At 40.1% G+C, this 21,661-nt stretch overlaps 1 protein-coding gene across 26 annotated transcripts in view; it reads left to right on the plus strand.

The window, feature by feature from the left end:
• LRRFIP2 (LRR binding FLII interacting protein 2) overlaps positions 1-21,661 on the plus strand; it is a 109,598-nt gene that overhangs the window by 30,119 nt on the left and 57,818 nt on the right. For 13 of the 26 annotated variants that reach the window (XM_061395849.1, XM_061395859.1, XM_061395863.1 and 10 more), the window contains exons 3-4: positions 15,657-15,743; positions 16,973-17,023. In XM_061395849.1, coding sequence (XP_061251833.1) covers positions 15,657-15,743; positions 16,973-17,023 — 138 coding nt within the window. The remainder of the gene's footprint in view (positions 1-15,656; positions 15,744-16,972; positions 17,024-21,661) is intronic. The other 13 variants (XM_061395873.1, XM_061395853.1, XM_061395877.1 and 10 more) reach the window with 1 other exon arrangement.

The raw sequence follows: 21,661 nt of genomic DNA on the forward strand, positions 1-21,661 counted from the left end.
CAGGTGGCTCAGAGGTTAAAGCATCTGCCCACAATGCAGGAGACCTGGGTTCGATCCCTGGGTCGGGAAGATCCCCTGGAGAAGGAAATGGCAACCCACTCCAGTATTCTTGCCTGGAGAATCCCATGGACGGAGGAGCCTGGTGGGCTACAGCCCACAGGGTTGCAAAGAGTCGGACACGACTGAGCGACTTCACTTTCCTTTCCTGTATTATAGAACTGTTGTCACATTTAAATAGTACATGTAAACTTTACCATGGTGTTAGACTTGCAGTAGGCTATTTTGTTGCTTCTTAATAAGTTGAAATAGGAAGTAAGAAGTAAAATATTCTTTTGCAAAAAAGTATTTAAGATAAGTACTCTAAACATGGTCATCAGAATCTCTCAGGTTGCTTTTTCAGTATACAGATTACCAGGCCTTACCCCGTACTTGCTAAATCTGAATCTGTGAGGGTGAGCTTATAGGTTTGTATTTAAATGCACACACACACAGATAGATACACATGCATGTGCACACACGCATACAGATACACAAACATACTCCTTCCTGGGCCAGTCATGGGAACCATGAAGCAAAGTACACAGAAGAACCCATCTGGGATGATCAGTTTTTTATACTTACAGGTTGTTTCCTCCCTGTACCTTATTACTATGCTATGAAATAACTAAGTTTAATCCAGTTATTATATTTAAAGTTACAATATTATTTTTATAAAAAGTTTAAGAGGCCACTATTCCTAGTTTTCATTTCTGTCTTCCGAACTCTGAACATGAATATTCCAACTCTAATGATCTGGTCAGCTTAAACCTGAAACTTAAAAGGACTAGTTTTTACTTTTAAGTTTCAAGACTTTATTTGCAAGAATGAATGCCTAAAGTGTGATGTAGTTGTTGTGAAACTTTAGAGGAAATAGGTTTAGCAGTCTTAATAATTCTTTCATATATCCTTTGTGATTCTTTTTTCTCTTTCAAGTTTTAATAGCCAGTTCTCTATTGTCCATTCGTACGTTGAACGGTTGGCATTCATAGATAGCCCCCAATTTTTATTTTCTCTGATAGAATCATCCTTTCACACACACACACACGCAAATGCCTTGGGTTAGGAATAAAAACTAACAGAACCCTCGTAACAACTGAAAATGACAAATAGCTTAATCTTTTTTTTAAAGTTTAATCTTAAGAGTTTAATTTGTCTTTCCTCACTTCAAATTGCTTTTTGAGGCAGATAGGACATGCCATAAATAAACAAAAATAGCTTCTTTTTCCTCCTGCTTACTTTTTTTCAAGTTTCCATGCATCTCAGTTGGCACCAAATCAGACAACTAGAGGGAAGAAGAAAAGGAAAAAGGGGCATGATTGTGTTCTGCACACTGAATAATTTGCGTGCTAATATGTAGAACTGAGTGTGTTTTAAAAATTGTTATAAAATACTCGTAAGATTGACCACGGTAACCATTTTTAAGTGTGCAGTTCTGTGGGTTTAAATACAGTCACGTGTGCAACCGTCATCACCATCGATCTCCAGGATTCTTTTTATCTTGTAAAACCTGGATAGATTTTTGAAAATGTTGGAATGTTTGAAGACTTCTCTGTGAAGGAGGAGTGTGGATGGATCTAGAAGTCCTGCCGTGCTGTGGTAGGTGTGTTGCTGCTCTCTCGGGAGGGCACGTCTGTCACGGCGCTTGTGAGAGCAGGTGTTGGGGGAGGTCCCAGCAGGTTCTCCGGGGTGTCAGAAGGCCCATCGGGATGCTTATTACCTTTCCTGCTTGTGTGACTTTGATTGTCCCACAGGTTTGGGGAAAACGCAGTTGGAGAGTTGCCTGTCAGTGAAAATTACCTAAAAGCACAGAGTATGTGAAACTGGGGACCCTTAGATAGCTAGCCTCTGAAAGGGAGAAGGACGGGGAAGGATGAAAGCCAGTTATGCCGCCTTACCACAGTCAGTTTCGTGAGTGTTACAGTGAGTGTTTCTGAGAAGTAGAAGGGTCTTGAAGAGTCTGCAGGCAGTCTGATTACAGCATCACTGAAGCCTGGAATATTACTCCTTTCCTTGTTGTAGAGCTGAAATGATGAAGAAAACATGTTTTCTGCACTTCCCTTCAAATGAAAGTCATCAGAATGTTGCTTATTTTTGAACCTGATGATCTGAAAGTCTGTCCGGTTCTAAAATTCTGTGATTTCTTTTGAGATTCAGGACCCCCTCAAAATTCATACTCATTTTGCACAATTCTCTTAAATCTAAATAATCATTGACAGTGACTTACCTGGCGGTCCAGTGGCTAAGACTCTGCACTCCCAATGTAGGGGGCCTGGGTTCCATCCCTAGTCAGGGAACTAGATCCCATATGCCGCAGCTAAGTGTTCACATGTGCTGCAACTTAAAAAAAAAGATCCTACAAGCACAACAAAGATCAAAGACCCCTCATGCCACAACTGAGACCCGACACAGCCAGAAGAAAATAAATTAAAAAACAGAATCAATGACAAGCATAGAAACTGATCTTTTATAGGAGTTAGAGAGACTGTCATGTTGAGCAGAGTTTGCATGTAAACATATTCTGTGTGCAAACCTATTTGTAATACTAAGGATAAAAGGAAGCTCTATGGCTGTTTACTATTTGTCACTGCTAGAACGTTCGAATTTCATTTTTTAACACTAGCTTTATTGAGATATAATTCACATAACATGTAATTCATTTGAAGCATACCATTCAATGGTTTTTACATGACTAATTTTTAGGCTGTGGTCAGAATATGTGTAACCATCAACACTGTCTATTTCAAAAATCTTTTCATCACCCCAGACAGAAGTTCTGTAACCATTAAGCAATAACTCCTTTGCCCCCTCTTTCAGCTCCTAGTAACCTCTAATTTACTTTATGTCCCTATGAATTTGTCTAATTCTAGATATTTCATATAATTGGAATTATACAATATTTGTCCTCTTGTTTCTGGCTTAATGCCTTAGCGTAATGTCTTCAAGATTCATCCATGTTGTAGCAAGTGTCAGAACTTCATTCCTCTTTTTCTTCCATTTTAAAGAACTTAATTCCTTCTTTTATGGATAAATGATAGTCCATTGTATGTACGTATTGCATTTTCTTTATCCATTTATCTGTTGATGGACAGTTGGTTGCATTTTATTATTTTGCTGCCTAAAATGGTAGATTCCAGCCATCTAGTAATGAGAACCAGAAATTTGATTATGGATTAGCAGCCTGAGAAGAAGGATACAAAGGGAAGAACCGTGCTTAGTTTAAAAAATACTGTCCAGTATTACTGTTTTATGGAATAACAGCCACGATACCTTGATAGAGCTAATGATTTCCTCATAGTTATTTTGCTGTTTTGTTCTAGTCATCTGTTCATTTTTAGGCAGTGTTGAATTAAGGATAAAAAACTTTTGTCAAGGATAGCAGTTTTTTAAAATGCAAAGAATTTCCATAATCAATAATGATTATGGGTATTAGTACCATTTTTCATTTAAGAATAAAGTGGGTTTTTTTAGAAACATGAATTTTGAGTGTCATTCATTTAGTAAATGTTTATTGGGCATCTACTCTCATAGGTGCTGTGTTAGGTAAGGACATGGGATGGACAGGTCTAATGTGGTCATTTCCCTTGTAGAGCTTAGATGCTAGAGGAAAAAATTGACCCTAAAATTAATGTCTACATTTAATATTGTAATTTCTGTCTTGAAAGCTGTGGTTGTTGGTGTATGTTACAACCAGTGGTATTCTTAAAATTGAGCAAACGTAATAATATATTTATTTACAGCCGTGCTAAGTGCTTGGAGTGAACAGTAAATGATTTTATTGAAGAGTGTGATGGGAGACTTGACATGTTTGATGGCTTTGGGAAGGCTTCCCTGAGGAAGCGCCCTTTCAGTTGAGTTTTGAAGAAGTGGAATGATTTAGGAGGAGCTGTCAGATTCCAGGAAGAGCTTTACCATCAGTGGGAAGAACATGGGACAGGCTTCTGAGGCCGAAAGATATGGAGAATTCAAGGAATAGCACCAGCTGACTTTTGCTGAGCTCTAATTATGTACCAGGCACTGTTCTGAGCCCTTTAAACAGACTTAATCCTCTTGATAACTCTGTGGGGTGGTCTGCTGTTCTCATTTTATCCATGGTGAATCCAGGGCATGGAGAAGTGAGGTAACTTGCTCAAGGTCGCATAGCTAGAAAGGGGTCGGGCTGACAAGTGCACTTGGGCTCCTACACTCTTAATTGTTGTGCCTCCAGGATTGCACTGTTAACCCTGACATGGACAGCAAGGAGGAGAGTAGCTGGAGAGGCAGGAGCCAGATCATGTAGGCTGGTGGCCTTCAACAGCGAGTGACTTTGTCCCACAGAAGACAGTGGGCAACGTATGAGGATGTTTTTGCCTGTCACTACTGGCATTTATCGGGAGAGGTCAGGGATATTGCTGAAAATGCCACAGTGCACAGGACAGTTGCCCACCAAGAAAGAATTCTCTGGTTCAAATGTCAGTAAGGCTTAGGTTGAGAACCTAATATGATTTTGGTCTGCATTCTAAAGAGAAAGGGGAAAAATGAAGGATTTTGTGTAGGGGTATGACATGATCAGATTTGTGCCTTCAAAAGATGACTTTCCTGTGGGTTGGAGATGCTATTATTAATAATACCAGAAAGAGACCGTAGTGGTTGCAGGGAGGTGAGTCATGAGAGCCAGCGGTGGCCGAGCCTAAAGTGATGACTGTGGGATGAGGGGAGATGGTTGGAATGGAGACAGAGAAGATGCTTAGTGAGTGGCAGTGGTTGGGTAGCAGGGCGGGGGACTTGGGGTTGTGCATCCGGTCGGATGGTAGTCAACATTACTGTGTGGAGGACGTTTGCAGAGGGAAGACCATAAATTTATGTTAGGCTGTGTGGAATTTAATGTGTCTGTGGAGATTTTGAAGAAGCAGTTTGGGGGTTTGGGTCAGGAGCTCAAAGGAGGGGTCCTGGGCTCTACATACACATCTGAGACTTGTGCACTTGTAGAAAGTGATTGAAATCATGAGCTGTGGATGAGATTGTCTAGAGAGAAAGTGTAGAGTTGAGGGTAGTCACTCCTCAGGCTGAGCCCTAAAGAACTCCAGGTCATATCTCGAGTCTTCCTGATGGTGACACTTTCTTTGATCATCCTTTTGTGTTTGGTTCAGATTGTTCTGTCCCAATTGGATTTGTCTGAAAAGTTAACTCCACAGAAGGCAGAATTACTCTTCTTTAATACGCTCAGTGGTGGTACACAAAAAAGATTATGAAATATGAGTTAACTTTTCAGAGCTATGAAAAATGAATGCTTTTCTTTCCATTTCTGCCCAGTTAAGGATTTTCTTAAAAAATTCTGCCACTTTGTAGTCACTGGTTTTTTGCTTTACTTTTTGCTGTGCTGTGTCTTGGTTGCTGCCTGGGCTTTCTCTGATGGTGGGGCACACGGGCTGCTCTCGGTGGGGCGCACAGGCTGCTCACTGCAGTGGCTCCTCTCGTTGCAGAGCATGGGCTCTAGGTGCACGGGCTTCAGCAGCTGTGGCGCTCACAGGGTTAGTGGCTCTGCGGCCTGTGGGATCTTCCCAGACCAGGGATGGAACTCATTTCCTCTACATTGGCAGGCAGAATCTTTAACCACCAGGGAAGTCCTGTACTTAATGTTTTTATTCAACAGATGCTTTGACAGAGTTGTCACTTTTAGTCAATTAGGAATCTTTCCAGTGCCATTAGTGCATGAACGCACCTGTCTTCATTTTTGTCCTCATTGACCCACTGAAATGAAGGCAAAGGGAGGGGCCCATGTGATTGGGGCAGTCCTCCCTCTGCAATCCAGAGCCCTGGCTCTGTGATGGCCAACGTTCCTCTTCATGTCTCACTGTTCCTGGAGTTGTCCCTCCAACCAGAATTAAAGGAGGATTACTGGGCCTGAAGTTTTGTGCCAGTATGACTAAAATATGTTTGGTATAAAATTCATTGTCATTATCTTCACCATTCCTGTGACTTATAGGCATTTGGAGAAAAAATTCAGATAGCACAGTATCATTGTCCTAAATATAAAGTCATTACTAGCAACCCCCACCCCCAGCCCCCAAGACATACACAGAGTATTTCTGCTGGGACTGTGAATCACATTTTCCTTTGGCAAGACATGTCATTGCTGAGCCAAAGTTTCAGCTTTCCTGTGCTATCTATTTATTAGATTGTATTCAAACCTCAGTAATAAAGTTTGTAGTCTTAAATTTCTTTTCTCATTCTGAAAGAATATTTTGCCGTCAGAAGATTTCTGAATAAAAGGAAGATACAGTTGTTAGACATCAGAAGAAAATGGATTAAAATTCCTTAGATTTTATCTAATATTGTTATTTATGCCCAGGAAAGTTTATATAGTTGGTTTTCAACTACCAAACGCTTTAAAAAAAAAAGTTGATACTGTAAGATCAAATTAAGAAAAATGGTACCCAAGATTTTCTACTAAAGGGAAGTTGCTAGGAAGTTGAGTAATGGTTTTTATTTGTTAATTTGGAAACCATAGCAACACAATAAATATTATGTCTCAGCTTGTCTTTCAGTGTTCTTTTGGCATGAGTGTCATGGAAGAATAAACAAAATTAAGCACAGTAAACTCTTGAGACCTAGCTACCTGAATTAGTCATTTTCCTTGACAGTTTCACTTTGTATAATTTTGTATTTCAGATTTCTTGAAATTAAAGCATAGTCTGTAAATGCCTAAATAACTCAGATGGTAAAGAATCTACCTGCAATGCAGGAGACCCAGGTTTGATCCCTGGATCAGGAAGATCCCCTGGAGAAGGAAATGGTAGCCCACTCCAGTATTCTTGCCTGGGAAATCCCATGGACAGAGAAGCTTGGCGGGCTTCCTGGGGTCGCAAAGAGTTGGACATAGCTGAGGGACAAACACCTTATGTTTCTTTCTCATGCCAGTTGCGTGAATTTTGTATTATGGATGTACATGCAGGCTGGCAATTCCGCATTTGGTTCCATTCAGTGCATTTATGTCTAATCATGAAATTTGAATTTGCCTCCCTTTAAAACTGTCCCATATGATAGTGGGACAGAAGTTTCAAAAGCTAGCGGTTTCTGTTCTTTAAAGGCGTTTGAGTGTGTTTTCATGTTCTGTTCTTTTTGAAAAAGGTTGAATGCAGAAAGGTTTTAGTAATAGTTTAAGTATCCTTTTGGGACAGTTATTTCAGACCTTTTCCTAAAAAGGTAAGAAGGAAGGGAGAAGACATCGTAAACCAAGTTTAGGGCCTTTTTATTTCATCCCTAGTCCTAGTTCCGCTTCCCTTGCCCCAACAGGGAGCCACTATAGTAGAATCTTGAGGTGGCCTTCCTGCTCCTCTTCTAAAAGTTCTAACATGTATGATTATAAACAGTATTATTTTATGGATTTCTGTGTCACTTTCTAAGTGTTCTCAGGCATGTGGGTGTGAAACAGCTAGAACATGGGGGAAATTGCCAGAGTAACAGCTTGGTTTGGCTGAAGAAAGGTTGGGGGGAGTGGGAGCTAATGTTGGAGAGGCCAGAGGGCCTGATCAGGATGGGATTTGTGTGCTGAGGAGTTTACATTTTATTTGGGCAGCTGAGGGGAGCCACTGAAGGGTAAAACCTTTTCCAGAGTTAGCCACCATGTAGAGTGACTGGTAGGGAGAAAATGAGTTAGGAGGCTTTGTTGTCATCTTGGGAGAGGTGATGAGAGCCTGAATTCAGGCAGTGACAATGGGAAAGAAGAGGGAAATTTGGATTGGAGAAATGGTAGAGAGAGAATCTTGATGGAGTAGATAGTTGAGATATAGTAGATAGTTGATATAGAGATGTAGTAGATAGTTGAGATACAGTGACTGGGTGTGGATGGAGGCTAAAAACAGAGGAGCCTTATGGTGATCCTTTGTTTCAGTTTTGGGGGTAATGGGAGCACTGATGGGGATATAAAGAGGAAGAGGGACTTTAAGGGAAAGATGATAAATTCCGTTTGTGATGCTTTGAATCTGAGGTTCCAGTGGGACAGCCAGTTGGGTCAGGACTGAGAGAGAAAAGTCTGTTGGATGCAGAGATTTGCAGACTCTCACTATCACCCAGAGAGAGAACTTAGGGTGGACATACAGTGAAGAGAGTGAGATGAAGTCTGGAAGCTTTGATTACATTAAAGGTCGGACTCTGAAGAAGTCAGATCAGAGAGTCGAGGAAAACCAGGGGAGAGTAGCATTGCAGAAAGCCCAGAGAAGAGTGTTTCGGAAGGAGCGGAGTGGCAGTGATATGGGAAATCCAGAAAGGACAAGCAAGATAAGAAGAGAAAAATTCTACTGGGTTTGGTAGTCAGAGGTCATGAGTGACTTTGGCATGAGCAGTTTCTCTGAAATGATTTGGGCAGAACCCAGAAAGCAGACATTTGAAGAGAATGAGGAGGGAGGTGAGAGAATAGAAGAAGATGAGAGACAAGAGAAGATGAGACAGAGTCGATCCAGGATGGGACGGTTTGTCTGTTGGCCGCACAGCTTATGGGCTCTCAGTTCCCCAACCAGGGACTGAACCGGGGCCATGGCAGTGAAAGCCCTTTGTTAAAGATAGGAGAGACTTTTAACCTACTTAGAATAAGAAGGACAACAGAGGGAGAGAGTGCAGGCAGGAGAAAGATCAGATAGTTGAGGCAAGGTCCCAGGGGAGGGTGGAGTTCACATCATAGTAGGGTGGGTGTGTGTGTCTCTGTATATAGACACGTCCATCTATGTTTTATATGTATATTGTTATATAACTTTACATGTCTATACATATATTTACCTTGTTATATAGCTGTATAGTAAACTCCTGCCTTTGACTCTTAGGATGATGGATTCAAACTGTTTTTTTAAATGAACATAACTTTGTTCCCCCTAGAATAGTTTACAGTGAAATTTGACATGGGGGTTATATTCCAAGGAAGCAGGGTACTGTCCATTGGGTGGGCTAGATCCTGCTTTACTTGTAGACCCACGAGACAGATACTTAGAATAGGATTGGCCTTGGTTGAGTTTCTGATTTGGGATGCCAGTGGGAGCCACACTGAGCTTATTTTAGCCTGTTTGCCTGTGTTTATTTGACTAAGCAGTAACAGAATCCAAATTTAAAATTGTAACAGTGTAAGGATTCTTTTGGACATTGGTGAATTTAGTTACTTCAGTCTAAGTCGTGTCCGATTCTTTGTGACCCCATGGACTGCAGCACGCCAGGCTTCCTTGTCCATCTCCAACTCCCGAAGCTTGCTCAAACTCATGTCCATTGAGTCAGTGATGCCATCCAACCATCTTATCCTCTCTCGTCCCCTTCTCCTCCTGCCTTCAGTCTTTGCCAGCATCAGGGTCTTTTCCAATGAGTCAGTTCTTGGTGAATTTAACAGTGTGTAATATGGAATAGCAGGGATAGGAGGAGAGTGGAAATGGAGAAAGTGAAGTTAGAATTAGTGTCATAGATGAAAGTGGTGAGGGTCTGCTTGGAAGGAAAATTAAAGGTTGGATTCAAGGGATAGTGTAAAGAAAGTTTGATTAAGAAGTAGGAATCCCTGAGGCTGAGTTTTCAACAAGGGTTCCACTTCTGGAGATTGAAAAACAGGGAAGCATAGAGTATTCATGGGGATGAGGTTGCTTTTATCCACTCTTAGTGCATGACAAGAGATCCACCAAACAGTTAGAAATATAGGCCTTGCTTTTGGTCACAGCCCGAGATGTAAGATTTGAGTCATTCCCGTTGGTCGATAATTGAAAATAGGGAGTAAAACGAGAGGAAAGGCTGTGTGTAACAGAAGATTGACTACATTTGGTGTAAAGTCCTGGTCAAAGAAAAAAGAGAACCAGAATAGTACATTTTCACAGAAAAGAGTCTATGCTGAATTGAAAATCATAGGATAATTCATCCAAAGTAAACTTTTATTATTTGCCTAAGGATACATTCTTATACTTGGGGTATAAAGATATACATTGTGGCAACACAGTTAAGAGCATGAACTGGAATCAAATTCTTAGGATCTGGATCTCAGTTCCAGTACTTGCTGGCCAGGGGACATTAAGCCAATTACTTCATCTTTCTTTACATCAAGGGGTTACTTTGTGAGTTAAATGTAAATAACCATCTAGCTTTGCTAAGTGCCCAAATGATGGTGGTAATATTAATGTGAGGTCTCATCTTTTCTGTCATCTTGAAAGTTTGAGTTTTGATTCTATGAAGATCATTCTCAAAGCACTGTTCAGGTTTATAAATATTAAGAGCAAAGGTAAGGGTCCCCCCTTTACAGAATTAGTACATTTTGAATTGGGTCCTGATATATTGCCAGAGCTTGATCGTTATTTCTCGACTGTCTTCCTTGGAATGATCTTCATGTTTAGAAACCTGGTCCAGTGCTTACTAGATAGATTTACAAGTAATTTCTGAACCTGAATTTCCAGTTCCTGAATTTTCCTATTAACCTTAAAAGTTTGGGTCATATCAGCCTAAAGACCATACAGATACTTCAATTAGGCTCCTCAGTATTTGTGATTTCACTCATGTGTTACGCTAACTTTTAAATTAACTAACTTTTTTTGTAGTAAAATAAACATCACACGAAGTCAGTCATTTTGATCACCTTGAAGTGTACAGTTTAGTGGCGTTAAGTACATTTAAACTGCTGTGCGGTCACGACCGCTGCCCATCCTCAGGATTTTTTCAGCATCCTTAGTGAAACTCTGTACCCGTTAAAATAACAGTTCCCATTCCCTCCTTCCCACACTGGACACCACAGTTCTACTTTCTATCCCTGTGGTATTTGACTATTTTAGGAACCTGAGATAAGCAGAAGCATTTAATATTTGTCCTTTTGTGTCTGGCTTATTTGACTCAACAGTGTCTTCAAAATTCATCACAGTTGTTGCATATAGTCAGAGCTTCCTGCTGTTTAAATTTAAACGTAATATTCCATTGTATGGAAAATGTATGTACATTTTCTTTATCCATTCATCTGTCGATGGACACTTGGGTTGTTTAAACCCTTTGGCTCTTATGAGTAATATTGCTATGAACATTTGGTGTGTGAATATCTCTTTTGAGTCTTTACTTTCAGTTCCTTTGTGTATGTACCCAGAGGTGGAATTATTGGGTGAAGTGGTGATTCTGTGTTTCATTTTTATTAACCAACCTTTGTATTGAACTTAGTTCAATCCTTGTGGTCCTTTATTGTTTTATCTTTTTTATTTTGTATCTGTGAGAGTGGGTTAAAACTAAGCTGTGGTAGCTCTTTGACACAATTGTATCCTGAGGGGAAGGTGCTATGTTGCTACTTTGAAGTGTGGTTTGTGTACCTATAATTTGACTGTTTAAACATATATCAGTATATCTAGTATTACGGCTAAAAGTCTAGAAAGCTTATTATTTAGTGATTTTTTTAAAAATTTTGAATGAGACTTGAAATTTCTAATCCAGTTCTGAGAATATAAAGAAATACTGTTGTAAACAAACAAACACGAAATTAACATATGATACAGTGTTATTTTAGCTTCTCTGGTGGCTCAGACGGTAAAGCGTCTGCCTGCAGTGCTTTTTTTATCCCTGGGCCCGGTTTTATCCCTGGGCCCGGTTCGATCCCTGAGTTGGGAAGATCTCCTGGAGAAGGAAATGGCAACCCACTCCAGTACTCTTGCCTGGAAAATTCCATGGACTGAGGAGCCTGGTAGGCTACAGTCCATGGGATCGCAAAGAGTCAGACACGACTGAGTGACTTTCACTTCACTTCACAGTATTATTAACTAAAGTACAGGTTTTATTCAAATCTTACACAATTTTATGCTAGGATCTATTATTTATTTTCATACCTTATTTAAAATTTCACATTATATTTAGTTGCATTGAGCTGCATTAGCTGCATGCAGCAAATTCTGATAAATTCTCTTTTCATTTTTATTCTGTTACACATATTTTCTAACTTTATTTGTTATGACTTCTGATACACACTCATCATTTAAGTAGACATTTAATTTCCGTATACATGGGTTTTTTAAAGTATCTTTGACATTAAGCTCTCATTTGATACTAATTTCTCACTTAAATGCTTTCTTTGCAGTCATGCTCTGTGTTTTTCCAGTCTTGTAACTTTATTGAGGCTTTCAGTGGCTATAAGTCAAAGATCTCTCTTGGTAAATGTCATATTGCACTTGGAAATATGGGGGTTAATTTCAAATGTTTTTGATATTGATTTCTAACATAATTCCACAGTGTTAAGAGAACAAACTCTGTATGATTTCAATACTTTTAGACCAGGAAATTTTTGCACCTTGTTTTATGTTCCTGGATATGTTCCAGTGTCTCCTGGTTTATAATCTATGGGAATTTGAATAGAATTTGTATCCTGCTGTTGTGTGAAAATCATATAAATCCTAATTATGTTGGATTGGTTCACAGTGCTTTTCAGGTCTATTATATCTTTCTACTTTTCTATGTATTTTATTAATTTTTGAGAATTTGATTTTGAAACTCCAACAAAAAATACTAATTTATCTACTTAAAATGCTTATAAAATATAGTGGAACTATATGTAATTTTGTTCTGTGTTTTCCAAGTCTCCTATAAATGTGTTATCATACTTTCATAATTAAAAAAAAAAAGAGTTAAAATGTGTCAGTGTAAGAATAGAGTGCACCTCTTGTCTTACCAGATTGGAGTGACTGCTGGCCCCTTGCTGTTCCTGCTATCAGAAACCTGGGAGCAATGTATAAGAAAGAAACAGATAAAGTAGTTTGGAAACCTCTTTATCTCTTAAAGCTTGCTGTATTTAATACTGTCTCCAAGGGAGGTAACATCCGAGTTTCGCTTAGAGTTGCCTAAGTAGCAAAGAGAAGGGTGTGTTTGTGGCTCTGAAGCCCGTGGTCTTTCTGTTGCACAGCAGTTAGGTCCCTTCCCTTTTGTTGTGCAAGAGAATTTATTAGAGAATAAATTTCAATTACCTGTACTTCTGTTTGGTTAGAGAACTCCCATTTTAGAATAGATTGTGCAGAATTGGCCACAGATATCAGAAGGATTAAATCGGCATTCTCGATAAATTTCTAAGGGAGGCTGCAAGTGTAGATGTATTTATTATGTGCTGAAGCATAATTTAGCCTTAAAGTCTTTTTTTGTAAAATACACGTTCTGGTAAGAACGTGGTGATCATTCATAGAGGGGGAAAGAAGGTGGAGAGTGTAGGTGTATTTTAAAATTAACTACATATTTATTTGGCCACGCTGGGTCACTTCGTTGCTGTGAGTGGCCTTTCTCTAGCTGCAGTGAGCCAGTGCCCCTCTTCATTACGGTATGAGGGCTCCCACTGCAGAGGCTTCTCTTGTTGTGGAGCATCAGCTCTAGGCAGGCAGTCTTCAATAGTAGTGTTGCATGGGTTTAGTTTCCCCGCAGCTTATGGAATCTTCCCTGACCAGGGACTGAACCCGTGTCCCCTGCATTGCCAGGTGAGTTCCTATCCACTGGACCACCAGGGAAGTCTGAGTGTAGGTGTTTTAAAGATAGAAGCCATTGGAAAATTCATGTGAGAAAACTAATTGCTCTGGTGATGACGGTGTGAGAGCTTAAGGATGGTAGATTGCAATTCACTTTGCAGGGTTTTTGCTACTAAAACATGTGTAAAACTGACTAGGAAAATGCCAAAATTGAGATTGAATAAGTAGTAACTCTTACACTGTCTATGCTTCTTAGCAGCCTTCTGTGACCTTGCCTGGCAAAACCCGTTGCCCCTTCCTGCAGGTGTCCTCCTTCTAAGCAGTGTGTTTGTCTCTCTCAGCTAGACTGTGAAGTCTTTGGGCAGAAATGGCATGTCCTGCTCTGTACTTTTTGCACTCAGTGTGGTGCTTACACACAGTAGATCCTTCTAAACCTTGCCTGAGTCTCTTCTTAGTGTGAGTGTGCCTGCAGGCTTAATTGCCCAGTTGTGTCCAACTCTTTGTGACCTCATGTACGTAGCCCGCCGGGCTCCTCTGTCCGTAGGATTTCCCAGGCTAGAATACTGGAGTATTCTTGCCCCCACTCCAGGGGATCTTTCTGACCCAAGGATGGAACCCACGTCTCTTGTGTCTCCTGCATTGGCAGGTGGATTCTTTACTGTTGTGCCAGCTGGGAAGCCCTCCTACTGTGAGGCTTGGGCACAAATATCATCAGAACAAGAGAAGCAGCAGCTACTGTCCTTATCAGAGGAGGGATCTGAATCAGAGTTACAGTGCGGCCAAGAACCCAGGAAACCACTCCCAGAGAAACGACAGAGATTTTTTAGTTTCATGTGGTACATCAGGCTGTTTTGTTGCCTCATTTCCTTGATACACTGGCCCATGGCCTGGAAATGTCTTGTTTGTTTGGCAGACACCGAGGCATAGGGGCGACAGAGCATGTAATTTTAATACCACATAATACGTTTAACACAGTGTCATAAGTCACAGTAGGGGCATGTGCGTAGAGCATTACTCTGTGACAGAGGGGCTGGAGGAGCTCTTAATAGAAAGTAGTGTGGTCGCTGAATGAGAGAGAAGGGAGAATACCTCCTGCCAGCAAACAGTCTGTGAAGAGAGGCTGAACCTCCCAGCCCAGGAGATGAGGTCCAGGGATGGAGAGGGGTGGATGCAGCTGGTGAAGCTGGGGCCAACTGGGGGAAAAAAGGCAGAGAACTGACTGGGAGAAACTATCTCTGTTTTTGCTCTTCGTCTCCTGTCTTCTCTTTGTGCTGGTCTATGGAATTTTTGCTTTAACAGTGAGTGAGGGGGAGCCCCTGGAGTGTTTTACAGAGCAAAATGATTGATTTGATCAGAAATGTGTTTTGTAAGGCAGATGGGCAGTCATGTAACCACATAGACGATGAATTGTCGAGTCGAGTCTAAAGTCAGGTAGATGGATTTGGAGGCAGTTGCAGTGTCCAGGAGATAAAGAGTTATTATATGATTTCATTTATATGCTGTGTCCAGAAGAGGCAGATTCAGAGAGACAGAAAGTAGACTGATGGTTGCCCGGGGCTGGAGTTGGGTAATGGGAAGTGACAACTAATGGGTACAGGTTTTCCTTTTGGGGTGACAAAAGTATCATTAGATGGTGATGATAATTGTGCAACTTTGTGAATATACTTAAAAACCCATTGAATTGTATGTTTTTAAGTGGTGAATCTGATGGCATGTGAAGCATATCTCGGAGAGAGAGAGAGGAAGAGTTCCTGAAATAAGCAGGGATCGTGAGCATAAAGAAAGAGAGATGGGTTGGAGGGAAACTCAACCCAAGAGTTGGTCAAGAATTGACAGCACTTGGAGAGTGAATATTGGTGATGCCCACAGTGAAATAGGGGCCAGCCCTGCCATTTCCAATTTGTATGATTAAACTGATGGGGAAAGAAATACTGGAAAAAGCAAGTTTGGAGAAACCTACAATGAACAGTGTAAACTGTTTTGAATATGTCATCAAGTCAGACAGTTGTGCATGAAGGCCCAGATTTCAGGAGACTCTGAGACTAGAAAAAGAAGTGAGTTGTGGAGGGGGTGTAGACTGAAGAGGTCACCAGGCTGCTGGTGGGCAACCCTGTGTCCCCACTCTTTGGCTCTCTCTCCTCCAGGCTGGTCTAGAGGGATGGTGCTGGAGGCACTGGTTTTTAAATAAAGCTGAATCTTTCTGTTACTTTTCAGGCAGAGGCAAGGCTGGCAGCAAAACGGGCTGCCCGGGCAGAAGCAAGAGATATCCGCATGAGAGAACTGGAACGGCAGCAAAAAGAGGTAACTGGGGAAAATAACCCTGTTTTGTGTCGTTACTTCAGAAGGCTAGTTTCCTTCTGAAGTAAACCTGGTTCCTTTTGAAATACTGGGAATAGAGTAACCTGATGTATGTGTTTTGATGAGCCATTCTGTGTCAGCAAGTTAGTGCAGTATTTGTTTGAAATTAACAACAGACACCTGTATACCTCTTGTCATAAGTTACTGTTGGGTTATAAAGTCCTTGTAATAACCAAAGAAGGCTTAGAGGTGACAGAATTATTTACTATAGTCCTAAATGTCCTAGAATTTTGACTATATCGTGATAAATACATGATACGTGATAAATACATAGTTAAGCTCTGTGAAATCATACAGCCATATAGTTTGTAAGCATACTTAATAATGGAGGAAAATCTTCGTATAAGAAAATGGAAAAAAAAATCCCACAATTGTAGCACTTTTAGGACTCCAGTCTTGTGTTACAAAAACTAGTATCCATATATAGATCAAAAACTACTGGAAAGAAGTGATTACTCTCAGTACTTTGGTTTATCTATGGTGGAATTACGATTGATTTTATGTTACACTTTTGTATAGCTAATACATTTCCGTCTGTTTTAATTATCAGTGAGAAAAGCAAAAAAGAAAAAAAAATTTATAACTAGACATATATAGAAGTTGGGCTGCTTTAAAAAAAAAACAAATACTCTTTTTTACTCTTTCCTTCTGACATTGACCTGACTTTGAAAATTCCCATAAAAACCATTTCTGATGTTTTAGTTTAAAGGGGGAAAAAAGCTGCAGGGCAATGTTAAACACTTTGTTTTGAGGTTTGTGGTGAATTTTCTGTTAATGAGTTAGAGAGATGTGTATAGAGTCCATATTGTCACAGCTCAAAAACAAAGCCAAAAACAGTTAATATATTGCTTTTTTTTTTTTTTTTACCTCATAGCTTCAAATATTGAATGCAGTTCTTGGCTTGAGATGAAATGTTACAATACAATGCATTGTCTTTTATATTCCTAAAATTGTAGTGAACTACAAGAATAGAGTTATTAAGTTTAAGTTTTATTTGTAGTTCTCTGAGCTGCAGACTGAACATATTTAGCTTCGTATGTTGTGTATTTTGAATGTGTAACTTTGAATTAACAATCATTGCCTTTCAGGACAAATGTATGTGATTAGTTTAAGACTTTCCATAGCAGGCAGTCTGTCGGAAACTTGAGTTTGTGAAACTTTTGCATTTGTAGCACTCTCATCATTCCTTTGACCGGAAATGGGGACAGATTCAGAAGTGGCTGGTAGGCCAGAATTGCCTGCCCTGCATGTTGTGATCAGTTGCTGAAATATGCAATCTCAAAGTAAAACCTTGACTAATCATTTGCCAAGTAGGGGTGTTTGTCATGTTTGAACCTAAAGGTCAGCGAGTGTCTCTTCTGCCTGTAGTGGACCAAATGTGTGCTTGGAGTCCGGCCATTTTCGTGTAGTTAGAGCCTCACGCTCATCTCATAAATGCTCCTGACCAAGAAAGATTGAGTAGATGAATGTGTTTTCTCTCTGTGGATTTGTTCTTCTGTCCCTAAAATTTGCCCACCCCTCTCCGTCCCGCCTTCTCCTCCCCTGCCCCTTTCTTCTTTTCTCTCTTTTTTAAAAAGCTATATCAGGTTCTTCATAGAAAGATGAACCAAATCATTCTTTCATCCCCTCTGAAAATTACTTTTATGTTGTTAGTTCTCTCAGTTTCCTTTCAAGTCTTACGCTGTCACTCCCAAATTTGTTAGCTGCAGGAGCAAATTGCAACCAGTAATGTATGACTTACTGTCAGTCCTAAATTTGAGCTTTTTTCAGTGTTGATAAGTGCCCTTGCTGCCTCTGATTGCGGGGGTTCTTAGCTTGGTGTGTGAATAGGCTTGGGGGATGGGGTGAGGACATCCCATGCCAGGTTTTGAGTATGTGTATATTTTCATGTGAAATGGCCACAGGAATTTTTATCATCAGATTCTCAAAAGGAGTCTGTGATCCCTAAGAGGTTAAGAACCACTGTTTAATTGCTGCATAACAAGCAACTTTCATAAGCAAATCCCTTCTAGAATAGCATTTTAAGGTATAACCAGAATTTAAATATTTATGATTGTATTTACCTACAAATTTTAAAACTTCATCATACTTCTCATTGTGATATTTTAAAAAAGAGAGAAAAAAGGTGTTTGGTTACTTAAAATTAAGCCACTCCTCATGTATGTGTTTGTTATTTTGGAGTAGAATCTGTCCTTTCTTGTTATTAAAGATAGCTTATTTTATAATTCAAGTGTCTTCTGCATGTAACTGGCTTAATATTACTGATGATGTCTTAAGAATATTTTTGCATGAGTTAAGAGAAATAATTCTTAATTGCAAAAGTGGAAATATTAATTTCCTTTTATAATTATGTATTATAGTTCTCAAATTAAATTGCCTAGGATTTTAATATCTTAGGGCAGATCAAAGCATTAAATTAAAAAAGCCTATGTTAAAAGTCTAATATTTAATTCTTATGTTGAAAGGAGCAGTTTGGGTTAGGGTTTAAAACGCAGGTGTGCAAGTCTTAACTAATAGGTAGGATTTGGACAGGCAGAGAAGGTGGGGTTTTGTTTCAGATAGAATAATTAACATTCCGACCCCTTCTGGCACTTCGTTCAAACTGATTTTTCCTCTAACTTCTTATCCTATCCTTGTCTTTCTGGCTGCTTTCTGTCTATGAACTTATCATAGAAGTTGGCATGTGAGCATCACAGTGTAAAATATAAATTACTAATAAATTTATAATAAATAATGCATAGACAAACAGTTGGGTTATCGATGACTAGAAGGAAGAATCTTCCTATACTAAAAATTTCTCCTAATTTAGCACTTTTTTCGCCCGTGAGTGGGCTGTTGGATGTGAATAGGGAACACCGGAGCATGAGGCTCAGGAATGAAGCTAATGTTGAGTACATGTCTGTGTGCCAGCATTGTGCTCATGGAGAAGGCAATGGCACCCAACTCCAGTACTCTTGCCTGGAGAATCCCATGGATGGAGGAGCCTGGAGGGCTACAGTCCATGGGGTCGCTGAGAGTCAGACATGACTGAGCGACTTCACTTTCACTTTTTACTTTCATGCATTGGAGAAGGAAATGGCAACCCACTCCAGTGTTCTTGCCTGGAGAATCCCAGGGACGGGGGAGCCTGGTGGCTGCCGTCTATGGGGTCACACAGAGTCGGACACGACTGAAGTGACTTAGCATAGCATAGCATTGTGCTCATACCTTTTACATACGTGTTCAGTCCCCATTGTAAGACAGGTCCACTCTCTCCATTTTATAGGTAGGTGAGAAAGGGTTGGCAAAGTGAACAGCTTTAGTTGTTGGCAGAGCCGGAATTCAAAGGGATGCAAGGGTGCCCCATATGCTGATGGTGGAGTGGGAGGTGGACGGACCAAGAAGAAAAGGGCCTGTGTCTTTCTGGGCCCCCAGGTAGTCTTAGGTTAGCCAGTACCGCTGCCTGTAAGCCGGGTGTCTGAAGCAGTGACGTGTTGGGAATCTGAAAGAGCAAATGCAGTTTGTGAGGTTTCCTAATTTAAAACTGAGGGGGCCATACGACCCAGGAATCCCACTGCTGGGCATACACACCGAGGAAACCAGAATTGAAAGAGACATGTGTACCCCAATGTTCATCGCAGCACTGTTTACAATAGCCAGGACATGGAAGCAACCTAGATGTCCATCAGCAGATGAATGGATAAGAAAGCTGTGGTACATAAACACAATGGAGTATTATTACTCGGCTATTAAAAAGAACACATTTGAATCCGTTCTAATGAGGTAGATGAAACTGGAGCCTATTATACAGAGTGAAGTCAATCAGAAAAACACCAATACAGTATATTAACACATATATATGGAATTTAGAAAGATGGTAACAATGACCCTATATGCGAGACAGCAAAAGAGACACAGATAATAAAGAACAAACTTTTTGAACTCTGGGTGAAGGCGAGGGTGGGATGATTTGAGAGAATAGCATAGAAACATGTATATTACCATATGTGAAATAGATCGCCAGTCCAAGTTTGATGCATGAAACTGGGCACTCAAAGCTGGTGCAGTGGGGCAACCCTGAGGGATGGGGTGGGGAGGGAGATGGGAAGGGGGTTCAGGATGGGGGACACATGTACACCCATGGCTGATTCATGTCAATGTATGACAAAAACCACCAGAATATTGTAAAGTAATTAGCCTCCAATTAAAATAAGTGAATTTAAAAAAAAAAAAAAAAACTGAGGGGGATAGCTCCCCCCTTGAATCCAATATTTATTGTCAGAGATGTCCAGGTATATGCAGAGGGCTGTCAGCTTTAAAAAAAAAAAAAAAAACTTAAAGAGAACTTTTAAAAACAGGGTATATTTCATTTCCATTTATCTAACTTAAATGTATCAAACATAATTTTCCAGGAAGCCTTAAAAGATAGAAAACTCTCTTTGAAGGCATTGTCCTGTTCATTCATCCTTCATATTTATAAGGCTTCCCAAGACAGTGAAAATATTTTGTCTTCTGAACTGTGGAAGGAGAGGGATAGTCTGCCTTGTAATTGGTACCTAAAAACGTTGCTGAAATCTTTTTCTATTGACTTTCTGGTGATTAATTTTTAAAAAAGCCTTTTGGCAGTTTTAATAGTCCTTTAGAAATACCTGGGAAATGAAGCTTTTTTTGTATTCCAGAGTAGAAAACTAGGATACCTTGCCCCTTTCTTCATGTTCTTTGTATGTAGTTAAATCTGGATTTGGCCAGTATAGGATAGTATCTTGATTGGTTCAGTGGTATGGTGAGTCAGAAGGTCTGAATGCTGGTCCAGCTTTCTAGCTTTGTTGACCCCTAACCTTTTTGTGATGCAGCTTTTTGTTTATTGTACTATAAAATGAAAGGATCAGACTAGATGATCTCTAAGGATCCTCTAGCTCTTAAAAATAATTCTAGATTTGGTGCTAGGGTCTTTGGTTTATACAGGGTTTCCTTCTGTATCTCCCTGTCTGCCACTGTGCGGTAGCATTCCAGGTAAAGGCAGTAGTTAAAGACCACGTGGAATGCCCGCCTTTCTGTGGAAGAGTAGTGTTCCACGGCAGACTCTTAGTGAAGTATGTGCTTGGAGTCTTTTTGGTGTAATAAAAATTTGCTCTGAGCTTGCCTCACTGTACATATGGTAGCCACTAGCCTTATGTGGGTAATTAGGTTTCGACTTGAATTGATAAAAATTAAACTTTGGTTCCTCAGTTGCACTTGTGACAGTTTAAATGCTTAGTGGCCACCTGTGGCTGGTGGCTGCCATACCAGATAGCACAAACACAGAGCATCTCCACTGTCGATGAAAGGCCTGCTGAACAGTGCTGGCTTCAGGTGTAGGTTATGACTGTGGAATAAACTGTATCCTGTCACTTTAAATTAGCCAGCCTCTATGGGCTTATATTTTATTCTGTAGTTTTCTGAACTCATTAGATCATTTTTTCCAAATGGTGCTAAAAAGAAAGCTGTGTAAATCTAGAGATATTCCAATACTTACTGTGGTGTTATTTAGAGTTATTTTTATAATAGGCATAATTAAGGATAACTATGAATGCATCTGTCTTTGCTGCATGTTTAATGGGATGTGCTCTTTAGAGGCAGGTTTTTAAAAGTGCGCCTGTGTGGTAGGTGGAATGAAAAGAAAGGATAGAATAAAGAGAAAACTGAACGTTAAACCTTGTATTGATATGTCACCCTGGTACCCCAAATAACACTAGGAGGGGGCACATAGAATTAACCTCAACTAACAAAGCTAACTAGCCTAGAACTTGTTACCATTAGTAAACTGTACCTACCCTGCTGGGCTAACACTCATGCCCCCCAAAGTTTTGTGATACGTCACCTGATAGTCAAAGAGAGGAAAG

The sequence above is a fragment of the Bos javanicus genome, chromosome 22, assembly GCF_032452875.1.
Source record: "Bos javanicus breed banteng chromosome 22, ARS-OSU_banteng_1.0, whole genome shotgun sequence".
In the NCBI taxonomy this organism is placed as follows: domain Eukaryota; kingdom Metazoa; phylum Chordata; class Mammalia; order Artiodactyla; family Bovidae; genus Bos; species Bos javanicus.